We start from the raw sequence: 16,487 nt of genomic DNA on the forward strand, positions 1-16,487 counted from the left end.
CTGACATGGCAGCTTGCCCTCTGCCCTGTGTCCCACGGCTGGTATGTATCCTCACACACAAGTAAGGTGGGGTTTTTGTTTGTTTGTTTGGTTGGTTGGTTTTAAATATGAGTTTTCAGGCTGGATGGCTCACCAGTTAAGAACTCCTGTTTTTTTCCAGAGGACTCAGGTTCAAGTCCCAGCACCCACGTGGCAGCTCACAACCATCTGTAACTCTAGAATGCTACAGCCATGCTGGCAAAACACCCATCCACATAAAAATTTGAAATTTCTTAAATGCTTCCCCTTCCATTTTACAGATGACAGACAGCGCTCCACTGCTGGGTCACATCCAGCCCTGACTTTAATTTGTGGATGCTTTTCTGCCTCGGTTCTTCCATTGTTTTTGTTTGAGTTTTTTTTTTTTTTTTTTTTTTTGCTTTTGTTTTAGTTTGGTTTTGGTTTGGGATTTGTTTAGTAGCCCAGGCTGGACTTCAACATCCACTTCTTCAGTCTTTCCAGTGGTGGGATTATAGCACCTCCCTCCATTAATTTTTTAAAAATTTATTATCTTGTGTCTGTATGATCTCTTGAGGTGCAAACATGTGCACACGTGGAGGTTTTACCCAGCTAAGACATCCCACAGGGTGTGCGTGTGCATGTGTAGCAGGATCTCACTATGTAGCCCTCACTGGCCTGGAACTCACTATATATAGATTTGGCTGATATCAAACTCAAGAGATCCACCTGCACACCTGCCTCTGTCTCCCAGGAGCTGGCACCACCATGCTTGGCCGTCTTCCATATCCAAAGTAGTGGCATCCTTAGTCTGCATTGGGGCGGATAAGAGTGGTGAGAGGGCTATTTCTAAACCCACAACTTGCACTGGACCCCATCCCCCATCCTACAGCTGTCTCTGTCTATCCTGGGACCAACATGGCACCTGGTCCTTGCCCCCTCATCAGACAGCACCTTTCAGTTTTAGGTCTTCCTACTAGACACTAGACACTGAGAAAAGAGGGGAGGTCTCCCAAATTTACTTTGCTGGAGACCAAATTGCCCACCAAAAAAGATAAACCAAGGGAGAGAGGTACTGCGTAGACCTTCTCTCCCCTGCCTGGGCGTTCAAGTCCAGCTTTTCATTGGTCAAAAGTTCCCCCTCACCCCCCCCCCCCGCGGGGAAGTCGACTTTTCACTGGTCAAACACTAGCCACGTGACTCCCCTCTTGTCTTCCTGGGCTGGGAGGTTGCAACAAGTTAAGCTGAAGACTGAAGCGAGGAGCTGGGTCAGGTAAAGGAGTCCTTGCCGGGAAGGGGCGTTACAGACTCCCACTTTATCCCCAGATAACAAAAGAGGGCAAAGCTGTATAAAAGGAGTGGGCAGCCCCGGCGTCCACATACTGCCCAACACAGGACCGAAGGGCGGGGAAGGAGGGAGACAGATGATTCCGAAGCAGGAACTCAGGCAAGTTTTTGTGGTCCCAGGTCCTTCCCTTTAAAGGTCAGACAGAGAAGGAAGTTAGAGACAATCAAGGGCATATCAAACCAGACTTCCCAGTTTTGTGCAGACTGGGAACACTCTCTTTTTTAGAAACAGCAGAAGTTTTTGTGAAATCCTGCCTGAGTGAAAAGGGGAGAGAGAGTAGTGGGTGGGTTTTCTTCTTAGAGGTCAAAGACTGCCCTAAAATCACAGCTGGGAAGGGTGGCAGCTAAGTGGGCTCTGGATTGCTTAGACAGGCTTCCTAATAAGGTATTAATGTGCCGATGTGCCGGCCTGGGAAAGCGGGGATGCTTTTTGGTATCAAGGGTTGGGACCCCGAGTGCAGGGGTTCTAGGAAGACTTCTGCTTCAGTTTTAGGTTTGTCTTGTTGACCTAAATACCATACCATTGCCGATTTCCATGGAGACGATGGGTCTGACATCACCCTGGTTGCCATGGTGCTGAGTTCTGGAGGACCTGAGCAGGCTGTAAACAGCCAGGGATAAACAGGGACCTCTGCTCTAGCTGCTGTGGCCACTTCCTTCCTGCTGCCACCTGTTAACAGTCACACACAGCAACTGGGGATGGCAGGACAGTGGAGGGACTGAGAGCCAAAAGCTGAAGGAAGATGGCTGTGTGGGTGTCACTAGAAGAAGGGGGTGGGGAGTTCGGGGTTTTTTGGGGACTTGGTATAGGGAAGTCATTGCAATTGTTTTGTCCCTGTGTGGGATGGGTATCAGTGTCTAGGAGACATGAGCATTGTGGAAGACACCACTAGATGTCCTTTACCTATCTTGGGCCTGAATCTTGCCCAACAGGAGCCACAGGATTTTTTTTTTTTTTAATGATTTATTTATTTAATGTAAGTACACTGTAGCTGTCTTCAGACACACCAGAAGAGGGAGTCAGATCTCGTTAGGGATGGTTGTGAGCCACCATGTGGTTGGTGGGATTTGAACTCAGGACCTTCGGAAGAGTAGTCTGGTGCTCTTACCTGCTGAGCCATTTCACCAGCCCCAGAGCCACAGGGTTTTTTAAGGCAATCATGCAGGACTTAAACCCAGTGGGAGTAGTTGGGGAGCATTTGGCTGGTACAGTCAAATTTCACATTCTGCCTTTTCTGCCAGTGGGTCAGCTAGCTGTCTGTCACTCCATCCTCTTACTTGATCCCGGTTGCACCGCCCTAGCCCAAGGGCACAGCCTTGCTTTATGCTGGTCTTTGGAAGTAGAGGGTGATACCTTAACCCCAGCTGCCCTTAGCTGTGATTAGCAAGGGACAGGATCAGAGACCCAGTTCCCCACCCCCCATTTTGCAGATCTTAATGTAATTTATCGATGGTAATTGCCACAACCCCCGCTCCTCCACTTCTCCCCAGTCACTTTCAAGATCCCAGAGATCAACCTGTACAATTTAAGGTTGAGAGGGAGTGACCCAAGTGGGCCGCTGGGCCCTACAGTATTGGAAAACTTCCTTCCTGCTCACTCCAGTGGTAATCCTAGCTGAGCCCTGCACAGCCAGTGCTGAGAACCCCTAAACCGGTAGTCCCTAACCTTCCTAACGCTGCAACCCTTTAATACAGTTCCTCATGTTGTGGTGACCCCCAACTGTGAAATTATTTCGTTGCTACTGCAGAACTGTAGTTTTGCTGCTGTCACAAATCCTAGTGTAAATCTCTGATACGCAGGATATCTGGTATGTAAGCCCTGTGGGATGTCGACTCACAGGTTGAGAACCACTGTCCTAAGTGCCCCAGTGTGTGGAGGACTGATGGTGGATGGGTACTGGGACACTTGGGCCTTAAGGAAGCTGGTGAGCCTTTTCTTTGGGTTCTGTGGGAGGACACTGGGGACTATGGAGGACCCAGGTATTGTGAAAGGGACCCAGGTCATTTCCTTCTCTCTTCAGTCAGTCAGCCTCTGAGATTCCTCCTCTAGCCAGAACACCAGGGGTTGGACTTCTCAGCCTTTGTTCCTCTTTGAATCTTTATGGCCAGTGCAGTTTTCCAAGGTCCTATGGACCCTTGAATGAGGTAGCTTTCCTGTGGCTTTTAGCACAGTGAAGTAAATACTGTCAGGAAAGCTATGGGACCTGGGGCAGGAGGACTGGGACCAGCCCGGGGTTTTGAGGAGACTGACCATCTTTTGAGGCCTGAAATCCTGCTGCTGCTATCTGCCTCTCCTGAAGAGAACTCTCCTCCTCCTTTTCCTCCTCCTCCTCTTCTTCCTTTTCCTCTTCCTCCTCTGCTTCCTCCTCCTCCTCTCTCCTCCTCCTCCTCTTCTTCCTCCTCCTCTCCCCCTCTTCCTCTTCTTCATCTTCCTCTTCTTCCTCTTCCTCCCCCTCTTTTTCCTCCTCCTTTTTCTTCCTTCTTCCTTCCTCTTCTTTTTTCTTTATCTTTTGGTTGTTTCTTTGGAACAAAGCTCATCTGTGTTGCCCCGGCTATCCTGGAACTTGCTCTGGCATCACACTCAAAGAGCCACTGGGATTAAAAGCAAGTGTAGGCCTTCACGCCCAGGAATTCCCGTTCTTAAGAGAGTTTTTCTCTGCAGGTGGCCACTCTAGCTGCACTGGACCTCCACAACTATGGCCTCCTGCCCAGACTCAGATAATAGCTGGGTGCTCGCTGGTTCTGAGGTAGGAAGAGTGGGCCTGGGCAGCACATGGGAGAGGGGATTCCTACATGGGTGGGCTGCTTTGACTGGAACCTGCAGGAGTAAGGGTCCTGAACAGCAAGGTGTCGGTCGAGGGAGTGAGAGTGCCAGGGATTAGGGAATGAAGAAGATCAAAGCAACAGCTGGGATCCAGAGTCTTACACAGGCTGGCTACTGATGCCAAGCAAGTTTACTCCGAGGTACGGTGTCCTGTATGCTATTTACATGGAGAAGTAGCCAAGGTCAGCAGAGAGCTAAGTCAGACAATGTTGGCAAAGAACACAGGATACCTCAGACACGACTGCCTTGGGCTGGATAGCCACATTCTAGGGGAAGAGTCAAGTCACCAGAAACTGCAACCTTGATTCCTTCAAGACCCTGGCTGCAGCCCTAGACCAGCATTGCCAAGCCTGTTCATGAACAGGGGCACAGAACTAAAGTCCCCTTTGTCCTTTCATTGGGACCTCGAGGAAGTCTTAGGTTGGCCTGGCTTCCCACACTGCTTTCTGGATCTGTCCTGTTCTCTTCATGGTCCTAATGGTCATTGCAGAGTCCCTGTGGGCTCTTATGGGGCTCCAGTGCAGGGAGGAGATCCGGCACGGAGCTCTGCTGTTGGGGCTTGGGCTAAGCAGGGAAGAAGGGACCAGATAGGTCAGCTGAGGGAAGCAGAGAGGAACTTCTGGTGTGACTGCAGCAAGAGTAAGGTCATGAGGTGATGAAGGGGAGCCATGTTGAGGAGACTGAAGAACCTTAGGATAAGGTGGACACCTGCTATAAACTCTGTTGGAAGGGCCTCTTCAAGGGTGTTGTCTTAGGGCTACTATTGCTGTGATAAAACACCATGACCAAAGCAACTTGTGGGTGAAAGGGTTTATTTGAACCTATACTTCAGGTAACAATCCATCACTGAGGGAAGTCAGGTCAGAAACTCAAACAGGGCAGGTACTTGGAGGCAGGAGCTGATGTACCTATGGAGGGGTGCTGCTTACTGCCTTGCTCTCCATGGCTTGCTCAGCCTGTTTTCTTCTAGAACCCAGAACCACTAGCCCAGGGATGGCACCACCCACAATGGGAAGGGTCCTCCCCCCATCAATCACTAATTAAGAAAATGCACTGTAGACCTGGTTACAGCCTGATCTTATGAGGGCATTTTCCCAGTTGGGGTTCTGGCCTCTCAGATGACTCTAGCCTGTGTCAGGTTGACATAAAATTAGCCAGCACATGTGTCATCTGATGAGCGGACAGTGCAGGGCTGCTGAGTTGGAGAGTAGCCTAACACGCAGTGTCACTGGCAGGGGACCAAGCCTGTGTGGCTGGATGGGGACAGGGACAGTGCTTTCAAAGCTTCTCTAGCTCTCCAGGTGGCATTTGTTAGGGCAGGAAACCAGAGGGCTCCTGGTGCCACCAAGAAGGGAGAAGGCCTGGTAGGCTGGGCACTAGTAGCTAGAGAGGGATGGCAGCATGTGTCAAAGGGACCTCAGAGACTTTCTTAGAGCCACTAGGAGGAATTGGACATGGTGGAGCAAGCTGTAAGCCCACTAATTGGGAGATGGAGGCTAGAGGGTCAGGAGGTCAGGGTTATCCTTGGCTACACAGCAAGTTTTGGGATACATGAGACCTTGTGTCAATAAATTAATAAATAAATAAACACCAGCAGCTAGAAAAGCCACAGAACTCGGTTTAGACTTGGGTTTGAGGTGCCCTTTAGGAGACCAACTGGGGGTGAGGAGTTGACCTCAGCCCTGACCCTAGAGTAGAATACAAGGACCAGTGCTCAATGGTGGGAATTAAGATAGGCCCTGTGCTCAGTGGGCCCTGGTCTCCTGTCATAGTGCCTTTGCTGACAGCGGGGGACTTGGGCCAAGTATTTCACCTGTTCATCCTTTATTATAAACCAGTTTTGTGATCCTTGCCTTGGAGGGGTAACCCTGAGGAAAAGGTGATTTGGAAATTGCCAAGGAATATACTGAGGTCAAAAGTTATTCTTGCTGGGTGGTGGTGGCGCATGCCTTTAATCCCAGCACTTGGGAGGCAGAGGCAGGCGGATTTCTGAGTTTGAGGCCAGCCTAGTCTACAGAGTGAGTTCCGGGACAGCCAGGGCTACACAGAGAAACCCTGCCTCGAAAAACCAAAAGGAAAAAAAAAAGTTATCCTTGAGCCAGGTATGCATGGCTTTACGGCTTTATCCATAGTGGTCAGGAGACAGAGGAGGTGGATACACACACACACACACACACACACACACACACACACACACACACACACATTCCTCCCCCCTGGAAAGTTGGGGAGATGGCTTAGTGGGTAAAGCACTTGCCACATAAACTTGCGACCCTGAGTTCAGCTCCCCAAAGCCACTAACCCTGTGATATGCTCGTGCGTGTTTGCAATCCTGCTGCTCCTATAATGAGATAGGAGCAGGAAACAGGAGAATTTTCACAAGTCCAAGGCCAGCTACTCTGCAAATACAGCAGAGAATAATGTTTCAAAAGAGGCAGATGGGGAGGGCTGATGCGAGTTATCCCCCTCCCTTTTCTTGCTGAATAGCCCTGACTGGTCTGGAACTTACTATGTAGACCAGGCTGGCCTGAAATTTGCAGAAACCCATCTGTGTCTGCCTCCTGTGTGCTGGGATTAAAGGCATGTGCTACAACACCTGACTGAGGTTGATTTTTTTTACCTCCACATTTATACTGTGGTATCATGTGTGCCTTCATAGACACACACAGACACACAGTGACACACATACACATACATACATACATACATACATACATACATACATACATACATACAGAGAGAGAAAGAGAGAGAGAGAGAAAGGGGGAGAGAGAGAGAGAGAGAGAGAGAGAATTATTTCTGGACGTAGAGTGGAGTCCTAGGGGTGGGCAGGTGTCGGTCTGCTAAGGAGTTGTATGCAGAAAAGTTACCCAAGTGGAGTAGTCAGAGCTAAGGGTCAGGCTGCAAGCCAGCACCATGGGGTCAGGCTGGCTGTGGCTGGGGGTAGTTGAGCCTCTGCCAGTAGCTGCTGGGAGATTCGGGGGCATATAGGGCAATGGGAAAGGCCAGAGAACTCAAGATGGATGTGTGGGTGGGCAGAGGAGAGGACAGCTTCAGGGGTGTCCCTGAGAGCATAACCGTGACCTGGGTCTGGGTTGGGTAGTTGGCTTATGAGGAGCACAGCACTGACGATAGGGGCAGGGGTCCCAGATACTGTCGGCCTCCCTCAGGGTCTGCTGGGTGAATGTTTTGGTTCCACATCCTTACTTGGGGCTATGAGTTCATAGAAACCTGACCTCTGGGGCAATGGGGAAGGGTAGGAAGTTGCAGAGTAGAATAACCACGTTGGATAGCACCAGGGTAGAGCAGGCTGCAGTTTCTGAGATGTGGACTGTGGTATTTGAGTGCAGCTAGCCCCCTCAGATCCAATCAGGGAATCTCTGCTCCTGATTTTGTCCTGATGTTCTCACCAAATATCTTAGTTCTCATCTCCCTCTGGCCAGAATCTGCCTGTGGAGACTCTGGGCCCAGAACCCAGGATGGACCCAGAATCTGAGGGAGCCTCCCAGGCCCTTCGGGACTCCTCCAAGGCAGATGGCAAAGAATTAGCTGGGACCTTGGATGGAGAAGGTAATGGGGGTTCATGGAGGGTTGGGTGTAACCTGTCCTCTTATCGTTTTAATTGGGGGAAGGGTGATCACCTACGTTATTTGCTTGCTAGTCTGGCCTTATGAGCTGCCACTCTCTGAAGTGGCTGTGGCCCGTGGGTGCTAAAGGGCTGCACTGTTCAGTTCAGGGCTGTGAGTTTTTCTGGGCTTCATCTTCCATCACAGAGAAGCTTTTCCAGACGGAAAGTTCCCAGAGAGAAACTGCTGTTCTGACAGAGTCTGCGGCCAAGGTGAGGTGCTTCCCTGGGGCAGGTGGGGGCGGGGGGGGGGGAGTGGAGAGAGCACGCCTCACAGCCTCATCCACATCAGGGCACTCTGGGAGCCGATGGTCATGGGACGGAGGCCCCTGGAGACACAGTGGTCCAGGAAGATTCGCAGGAGACTCCTGTGGCGACGAGCCTCGGACCAGACACACAGGACCTGGAGAGTGAGATCCATCCACAGAACTTACCCTCCAGTCCCAGAGCAGGTCAGGGGCTATCTTGCCTTCCGTTGCCCACCTTTTAGAAAGCATGGAGGGGTAGAGGGATGGCTCCGCCGTCAAGAGCACTAGCTGCCCTTCAGAGGGTCTGAGTTCAATCCCAGCACCCACATGCCAGCTCACACCTGTCTGGAACTCCAGACAAGAGAAGTTAGGGAGCTTGAAGGAGGGCCCATGGCTGGCTGATTCTTTCTGCCGGGTGTCCTCTTTTCTTGTTTCTAGAGCAGTGGTTTTCAACCTTCCTAATGCTATGACCAATTTTTTTGTTTGTTTGGTTGGTTGGTTTTGGTTTTTCAAGACAGGGTTTCTCAGTGTAGCTCTGGCTGTCCTGGAACTCACTCTGTAGACCAGGCTGGCCTCGAACTCGGAAATCCGCCTGCCTCTGCCTCCTGAGTGCTGGGATTAAAGGCGTGTGCATGTGTCACCACTGCCCGGTTTATGTTGTGACCTTTAATACGGTTCCTCATGCTGTGGTGACCTCCAACCGTAAAATTACTTTCATTACTACTTCATATGTGTAATTGAATCATAATGTAAATATCTGTGTTTTCCAATGGTCTTAGGTAACCCCTGTGTAAGGGTCATTTGACTCCTAAAGGGTCTCGACCTACAGGTCATGAACCTGTTCTCGAACAAACCCTTTATTTCCAGAGTCCTTTCCTTGTGCTGGCTCTGGATCCATGGTGAGGGAAGGTGGGAGGCTCAGGAGGGACTGTGTAAGAAGCTGACTGGCCTAAGCCACAGAGCTACTCAGACTATGAGGGATGCAGAAAGGACATGCGATTCAGCAACAGTTCCTGAAGGAGTGGGCGGGAGACAGCTCCGTCAGGTGGTGGCTAAGAAGGAGGGAGAGACAGGGACAAGGGGAGGTGACATTTGAGAAGCGTATTGAGCATAGAGTAGGTCAGGAGAAAACACTCCACAACATGGCACCAACAAAAGACTGGGGCTAGTCCCCAGTCTGTCCAAGGCAGTGGCAGAGGTGATAGGAGACACACCTCCCCACACCCTCCATCTCTGTCGAATAGCCAGGGGAGGCTGAGGTGGGACCTAAGGCAGGGACTGTGAGGCCTGCAGAGAGAGTCTACTGACTATGAAGTCCATCAAGTGGAGAACTGTCCGACTATCTGACATGGGCTAGAGAGGGAAGATTGAGGTTAACCAGAAAGGCATTGGTGTGCCTCTCCCTGAACCCAAGGTACGGGGACACACTAGGAAAGATGGAGTCGGAGGGTAGTGTGTTGAATGTCCCCCTGAAGGGGAGACCCTGAAAAATGTGACTAGAGGACACAAAAGTCAGAGAGGCAAGCCTGGGACGCTGGGAAGACCATGGAGGGGAGGAGAGTGGGGTGGGTGAGAGGTTATGAGGGAAAAGGACTGAGAAAAGCCAAAAGAGCACAGTGGCCAAGGAGTTTAGCGGGGGGCCCAGGACGGTGGGATCCTGCATAGAAACTTGATGTGAGGCCTACTGGAAGAAGAAGGATTTTATAGAAATGGCTCCTGTGTTTGTAGATGTTTGTCAGTGACTGGACAGGGCCGGTCCGTTAGTACGCAGCTTGAGTGGGCAGTCTTCCTGTGCCTTCTCTGTGGCCAGGGCTGGGCCTCCTGGTGCCTTCCTCCTCTTCCCTGTGTCCCTGTGTCACCTCTGCCTGTCTCACTGCCCTGTCCTCTTCCCTTCCTCCAGTTTGGAAAGAGCATCGCTGCTCCAGCAGTGACGACGACACTGATGTAGATGTGGAGGGTCTGCGGAGACGGAGGGGCCGGGAGCCCAGCTCATCCCAGCCCGTGGTACCCGTAGATGTGGAGGACCAGGCCAAGGGCGAGGGTATAGGTGGAGAGCTGGGCATCTCCCTCAACATGTGTTTCCTGGGGGCCCTGGTTCTTCTGGGCCTGGGGATCCTCCTGTTCTCTGGTGAGTACCACTGGCTGGGCCTCCAGTCTGACTTTGGCCCTGCCTTACTGCCCTGTCCACACCTAACTCTGTCTGCTTCCCTGAGGCCTCACCAGACTGTCTTCATTTTCAGGTACACTGCTGGAGCCCGAGACTGGTGAGCAGGAGAGGCCCTGGCTTTCTGTCTGTGTTGGGTGGTAATGTGTGTTGTATGGGGAGAGGCTCTCAGGTAAGGTGTTTAGAGGTGTATGTTATTTCTTCAGCTGTTGAACTTATCAGCTGTTCAGGGTGCCATTTATCCCTTTAACTCAGCAGGACGACAGGCCATGGGGTGTGTGACAGGTCATGGAGTGTGCTCAGTGAAAGAGGGGTAACTGGGAGAGGGGTGATGGGCTCTGTGGACCAGGGATTCAGGTGCTCACTAACCCACAGGGCCCATGGAGGAAGCCGAGTTGCAGGTCTTTCCAGAAACCGGGCCGGAGACTGAACTGGTAGAGACTCTGGGGAACAGGCAGGTGCGTATGGGTTTTCCACAGGTGTGTGTGTGGGGAGCACTGGTGGGGAGGAGCTGGGTTGCCCTGCCTGGGAGGAAGCATGAAGTAGCTGCTCTTCTATCATCAGGATGAGATAGAGCACCTGCAGGCTTCAAGTGTCCCACCAGACAGTGTCCCCAGCCTGCAGAGCATGGGGTTTCTGCTGGACAAGCTGGCCAAGGAGAACCAGGATATCCGGCTGCTGCAGGCTCAGCTACAGGTGGGCCCTAGCAAGGGGGGGGGTCTTCATTTGGCCTCCTTTACCTAGTATGTCCTAGTGGGCTTCCCCAGAGGGAGTTTTCCCTAGTCACCTGACCCTGGAGCCTCGCCCTTTGCCACTGTAGTGAGGGCATCTTCTTAGTCTTGCTTGCCTCCCTCATGCTAAGGACTGTGTTAGGGCCGGTGTGCCTGGTTTACATGCTAGATCACCTCTGAGTGATGAGTAGGGTCTTCCCATTTGAAGAACACGCCAAGGCTCATACTAAGTGCTAGGATCAATGCACAGCGTCCGCTCTGGGTAGAGGGGGTGGAAGAGGGACGAGGAGGGCTAGCTAGCTAGTGGCTATGCCGGGTCTAAAGAGTATATGTTTGTTGTGTAAGGACATAGATGCTGGGTAGAATTCGACCATCTCAGGAACTGACCCAGACAAGGGGTGAAGAAGAGGAGGAACCCTTCTGGCTCTCCAGGCAGCACTGGGGCTCACACCCAGGGCCTTACACGCACTACACAGGCTCATTGCCAACAGAACTGCATCTCTAGCCCTTGCCCACTCTAATAGAATCGGGGTAGAAGGCATTGTGCCCACCCTGACAAGGACGACTTCTGTTTTCTTCTGTTTCTAACTACATTCTAGGCTCAGAAAGAAGAACTTCAGAGCCTGTTGCACCAGCCCAAAGGGCTGGAGGAGGAGAATGCCCGGCTCCGGGAAGCCCTGCAGCAGGGCAAGACCTCCCACCAGGCCCTAGAATCAGAACTGCAGCAGCTAAGGGCCCGACTCCAAGGGCTAGAGGCTAACTGTGTCCGGGGTGTAGATGGGGTGTGTCTCAACTGGGGTGGAGATCCACAGGATGGCAAGGCCACTAAAGAACAAGGCCACAAGGGGCAGGAGCCAGACCCCAGCTTATTGGAGCAGCATAAGCAGCTTGAGGCGGAGGCCAAGGCCCTAAGGCAGGAGCTGCAGAGACAGTGGCAGCTGCTGGGGTCTGTGCACTGGGACCTGCAGAGGGGCTTGCGGGATGCTGGCCGGGGAGCCCCAGCTCACCCTGGCCTGGCTGAACTCGGTCACATGTTGGCCCAGACACTGCAGGACCTCGAGAATCAGGGTATCAACACTGGCAGGTCCCCCAATGACTCGGAGGCCTGGCACCAGAAGAAGCCTCACACCCAGAGTCCCAGGGAGTGGGGTGGGAAGGAGAAGTGGCGCGGTGGGCAGAGGGATCAGAAGGCTGAGCACTGGAAGCCGAGGAAGGAGGAGTCTGGCCAGGAGAGGCAAAGGAGCTGGAGGGATGAGGGCCGGGAGCACACTGGGCGCTGGAGGGAGGACAGACTGCGGGCGGACGAATCTGGGAGCAGAAAGGACAGCAAGCGACAGGACCCCAAGGTACACCCTAGGAAAGATGGGAACTCCCATTCTGTAGAAAGGCAGAAGCATTCTTGGGGGAAAGACAACAGCCCTGACGCCCTGTCCTCCTGGGAGGAGCTGCTGAGGCGCAAGTACCGACCCCCTCAGGGCTGTTCAGGTGTGGCCGACTGTGCCCGGCAGGAGGGCCTGGCCCTCTTTGGTGTGGAGCTGGCCCCTGTGCGGCAGCAGGAGCTGGCCTCTGTGCTGAGAGAATACTTGTCTCGGCTGCCCTGGGCCGGGCAGCTGACCAAACAGCTGCCCCTCTCACCTGCTTACTTTGGAGAAGATGGCATCTTCAGGCATGACCGGCTTCGCTTCAGAGATTTTGTGGATGCCTTGGAGGACAGCCTGGAGGAGGTGGCACTGAAACAGACAGGCGACGATGATGAAGTGGATGACTTTGAGGACTTTGTCTTCGGCCACTTCTTTGGGGACAAGGCCCTGAAGAAGAGGTGGGAATTGGGGATGGGCGTGGGAGAGAGTAGCCGAGGGATTTGAAGGCGTTGGGCCCTGAATGAAGAGGTCTGTAGCTTGAGTCTCTCTCTTCATTTCTGATCCCCTGGCCTTACAAAAAGAAGGCTTCTGGGTACACATCCTATCTTCCCATGAGGGGCTGCAGTGGTCCTGAGGGGTCCCCCTTTGAGCCAGGACCCCCTCCCCACCTTGCCTGTACATAGAGGGCCCCTTGTCTCCCCCAATGGATTCATCCTGGAGCCCAGGTTCCTCCCTTGCTTGGTGGCAGTCACCTGAGCTGGCCTCCACCAGAAGAACAGGGCTCCTTCTCCTTAGGGTCTTATCTCAGTATGTGGCATTGTTTCCTAAAGGCCATTTCCTGCTTCCTTCCCTGTCTCCCCCATAGGTCACGAAAGAAGGAGAAGCACTCCTGGAACCCCAGAGTTGTGGGGCCCAGGGAAGAGCACAGCCGCCATCCGCACCACTACCACCAAGGCTGAGCCCTGTCCTGCTGCAACAGCCGGCCTTGGCATGCACCCAGCTCAAGATGCCTGGAGTTATGTGACCCTAGCAGCTATGCTCCCACTGTCCAGCGGGCCCCTCCTGGCTCGTTGGTGCCCTTGAATGACCTTCACAGAAGAGAGCAACGCACTTGGCCCTGCACTGGTACCACTTTTGCTAAAAAAAAAAAAAAAAAAGAAGAAGAAGAAAAAAAAAAAGGCCATAGTTGGCGCTGCTGAACTGTCTAAGCAGACATATGCAAAGATAAAGGCCCTGGGTACTAAGTGACATGTAGGGGCCTGCTGGGAGCCTGCTGGGGAGGACTCTTATTCTGAAGTCAGAGAGCTGTCATTTTTTTGTGGCTATCCTGGGTCCACAGCAGAGCCTATCACCCTGTGCTAGAGCTGCTGGTTAGAGACTTAGCTCCAGACTTGCCTTGGGGTTTAGCTAGCTGTGGAGACAGCTATCCCTAAGCCTGAGGAGTCCTCACCATGCCTCTTGCGGCTTTCACCTCCCCACCTGAGCTGTCCCACCATGGCGGGGCTCTGTCACTTGAGGTGGTCCCTAAATGCAAGGAACACCTTGCAGTCACCACGCTGGTGTTTAGGCACAATCTAGGCACTGCACTCGGCCTTCCCATCCATTCCCCATGTGCGCCCACCTTCCCCAAGGAGCCTAGCCTTGAGTCCAGCCACCAATTGTCTCACAGTCCAGGTGGGGTGGCCTCAAGCCAGGTCATTCTCCGCAGTGTGGTGTGGTGTTCTTATCCTCAGAAAGAGAGCTGAAGGGAATGGAGTCAGTGAAGCAAGGAAGCAGACATTCTGTTTCTGCCACACAAGAATCGATCCCTTTTTTGGAGCGTGCTGTGGAGGACAGGGAACACGCTAACCTGGGTCTGCAGAGGTGAGGGAGCCACTAGGTGGCGCTCTGGCTTCACATTTCTCTAGACTTCTCCCTCCTGCCCCTGGTCACCACCCCACACCCCAGACACCCTACCCATTGACTAGCTCTCAAGAATTCCCAGAATCCCCCTGGTTATTCTTCAGGAACGCCCCGCCCCCTCAGTTCAAACCTCTACGCCATTGGTAGCACACTGGGCTTCTAGCTCTGGAACTCTCCCAGGGACTCTAGGGGGCAGTGACCACACAGGTCAGGTCAATTAAGGAGGGGATTAAGGACTGTAAGCTTACTGGGCAATGGTGATGCACGCCTTTAATCCCAGCCCTTGGGAGGCAGAGGCAGGCTGATTTCTGAGTTTGAGGCCAGCCTGATCTACAAAGTGAGTTCCAGGATAGCCAGGGAAACAAAACAGGACTGTAGGCTCTAGAAAGTGCTGGAATCGATTTTGAATTATTTAGCAATGCTTTTATGTCACTGTTAAAAGGCTTTTAAGTGCAGTGGCTTGTTTAATTTCCGTGCTAGACAAGACAGGTAGAAAGGGTGGCTCATTCCACAAATGTTTAAACAGTCTGCTGTGTGGTGCTGGAGGGATGGCTCAGCCGCTGAGGGCACAGGCTGCTCTTCCAGAAGCCCCAGGTTTGATTCCCAGCACCCACATGGTAGCTCACAAATGTCTGCAACTTCAGTCTCCAGGGATCTGATGTTCTCTTCTGGCCCTGTAGGCACCAGGCACACACACACACGGTACACAAACATACACGCAAAAACAAAAAAAGATCACCCATCACCACATTTCTTGAAAATAAAAGTCTATTGTGTATGAGAACCAGGTAGTGAGGCCCTAGGCCTGTAGACCCTTTAATATGCATGGAATCTGCAGCAGCAGGAGCTCTGGTTAGACTTAAGGCACATTACCTTACACAGGTCAGTGTTGTAGGCTGGGGGCTCCAGGAAGGAGCCGTCTGGTTTAGAAAGACAATTATATTCCCTGTCTCTCTGGACCAGTGTCCCTCAGAAGGAAGGCAGGTTTAACCCTGCTTTTGCTGCTCACTCAAGGGTCCTCAGAGATCGATCTGTTTATACAGATGTGGTGACCTTGGTGGCTGGGTGAAAGCTCAAGGCCGGAGGCAGGTAGGCTGGCATGTTGGGGTGCTGGGTCTGGAGATGGGGATTCACAGGCCTGCCTTGGTTTCCTAGATGGTGTTGGTACAGGGCTCTCTGGCCTCTGGTTTCCATGTCAAGAGCTCATGTTGGATAATAAATTTTGGAGTCTCAGAGTTCCTCTAGCCTGGTTCTTCTCTTCTCACACCCTCAGGGCTTTATCAGTGGAACTGCATCTGCAACTACCAAGCTAGGAAGGACAGGAGAGCCATTAACCCAAGGGGCATGCTGGGGAGGGCCAGGGAACCAGGTACATTGGGGCCCCATGGGGGAAGGGCCTCATACCCACCATGGCCTTGAGGTCCCTCTCTCTCTCACTCGCACAACCTATAGTGACACTGAAGAGTGACCACAGGCGCTCCTCTGACGGTGGGGCCAGTGCGTGGGATGGAGTGTGAGAAGGGCTGGAGGCAGTGCCCTGTGGTTGCTTGAGGGCTGGAGGACAGCACCGCAGGGCAAAGTGATTCTAGGAGCAGAGATGCTTGTTGCTGCGCTGGGCCCTGCTGGCTCTTTAGGGTCTGTGCTGGGACTCGTCTAGTTGAAGCTCGTGGTGTTTGCGGTGACTTTCCATCCTTTCTCTGGGGGCTGCTGCCCTCAGAGTGTCCCTGGGAGCTTTGTGAGGGTGTCGCTGGAGTGGAGGGTAGTCAGGCCTTACCTCTCTTCCTCTCAGATATCGATATCTCCTCCTCCTCCTCCACCCCTTCTCTTATTCTCCTGCCTCCCTTCTCTCACCCATACCTCTCTCCTGTCCTGTTTCTTTTTCCCTCCCCTTCTCTTTAGCGTCAGACCCAGGACGCCCTGTGTGGCAGGCAAAGGTTTTACTGCCAGCGGCACCTCTTACCATTTTTGTTTGGAGACAGGATATTACTGTATATCCCTGCCTGACCTCAGACTTTCAATCCTCCTGCCTCTGGGGCCCGAGAGGCTGGGACTACAGTCCTGTACCGCCACACCCTTTGCAGGGCCTTCTACGTTTAAGTGGAAAACATCATTCTGTTAGCCAGTCCCCAAAACTGCTTTCCCGGGGGCCATAGCCTGTTACTTCTCCCTTCAGATTCTGCTTCTCATCTGTTCTCACTGCCTTTCCAGGCTCCCCACATGCCCGCAACCCAGCCTTTCACCACCCATGTCTCTCTCTCTCTCTCTGCTTCTTGCAACCTCCTGACCAT

At 52.7% G+C, this 16,487-nt stretch overlaps 1 protein-coding gene across 4 annotated transcripts; it reads left to right on the forward strand.

Annotated features, from left to right (window-relative positions):
• Positions 1–1,164: 1,164 nt before the first annotated feature.
• On the forward strand, positions 1,165–15,442 carry Pbxip1 (pre B cell leukemia transcription factor interacting protein 1). 4 transcript variants are annotated; one of them, XM_006501351.1, is made up of 11 exons: positions 1,165–1,270; positions 4,007–4,091; positions 7,591–7,738; positions 7,942–8,006; positions 8,086–8,245; positions 9,942–10,169; positions 10,282–10,305; positions 10,581–10,663; positions 10,770–10,901; positions 11,536–12,755; positions 13,163–15,434. In XM_006501351.1, exons 2-11 carry the CDS (start codon positions 4,041–4,043, stop codon positions 13,254–13,256), a joined length of 2,205 nt encoding a protein of 734 aa, XP_006501414.1. In that variant the 5' UTR covers positions 1,165–1,270; positions 4,007–4,040; the 3' UTR covers positions 13,257–15,434. The 4 variants fall into 4 exon arrangements, with proteins under 4 accessions (XP_006501414.1, NP_666243.1, XP_006501415.1 ...); NM_146131.2 differs by having other exon boundaries at positions 1,194–1,270; positions 7,612–7,738; positions 13,163–15,442; XM_006501352.2 differs by having other exon boundaries at positions 1,236–1,444.
• Positions 15,443–16,487: the final 1,045 nt, after the last annotated feature.

The sequence above is a fragment of the Mus musculus genome, chromosome 3 (genome assembly GCF_000001635.26).
Source record: "Mus musculus strain C57BL/6J chromosome 3, GRCm38.p6 C57BL/6J".
Taxonomy (NCBI): domain Eukaryota; kingdom Metazoa; phylum Chordata; class Mammalia; order Rodentia; family Muridae; genus Mus; species Mus musculus.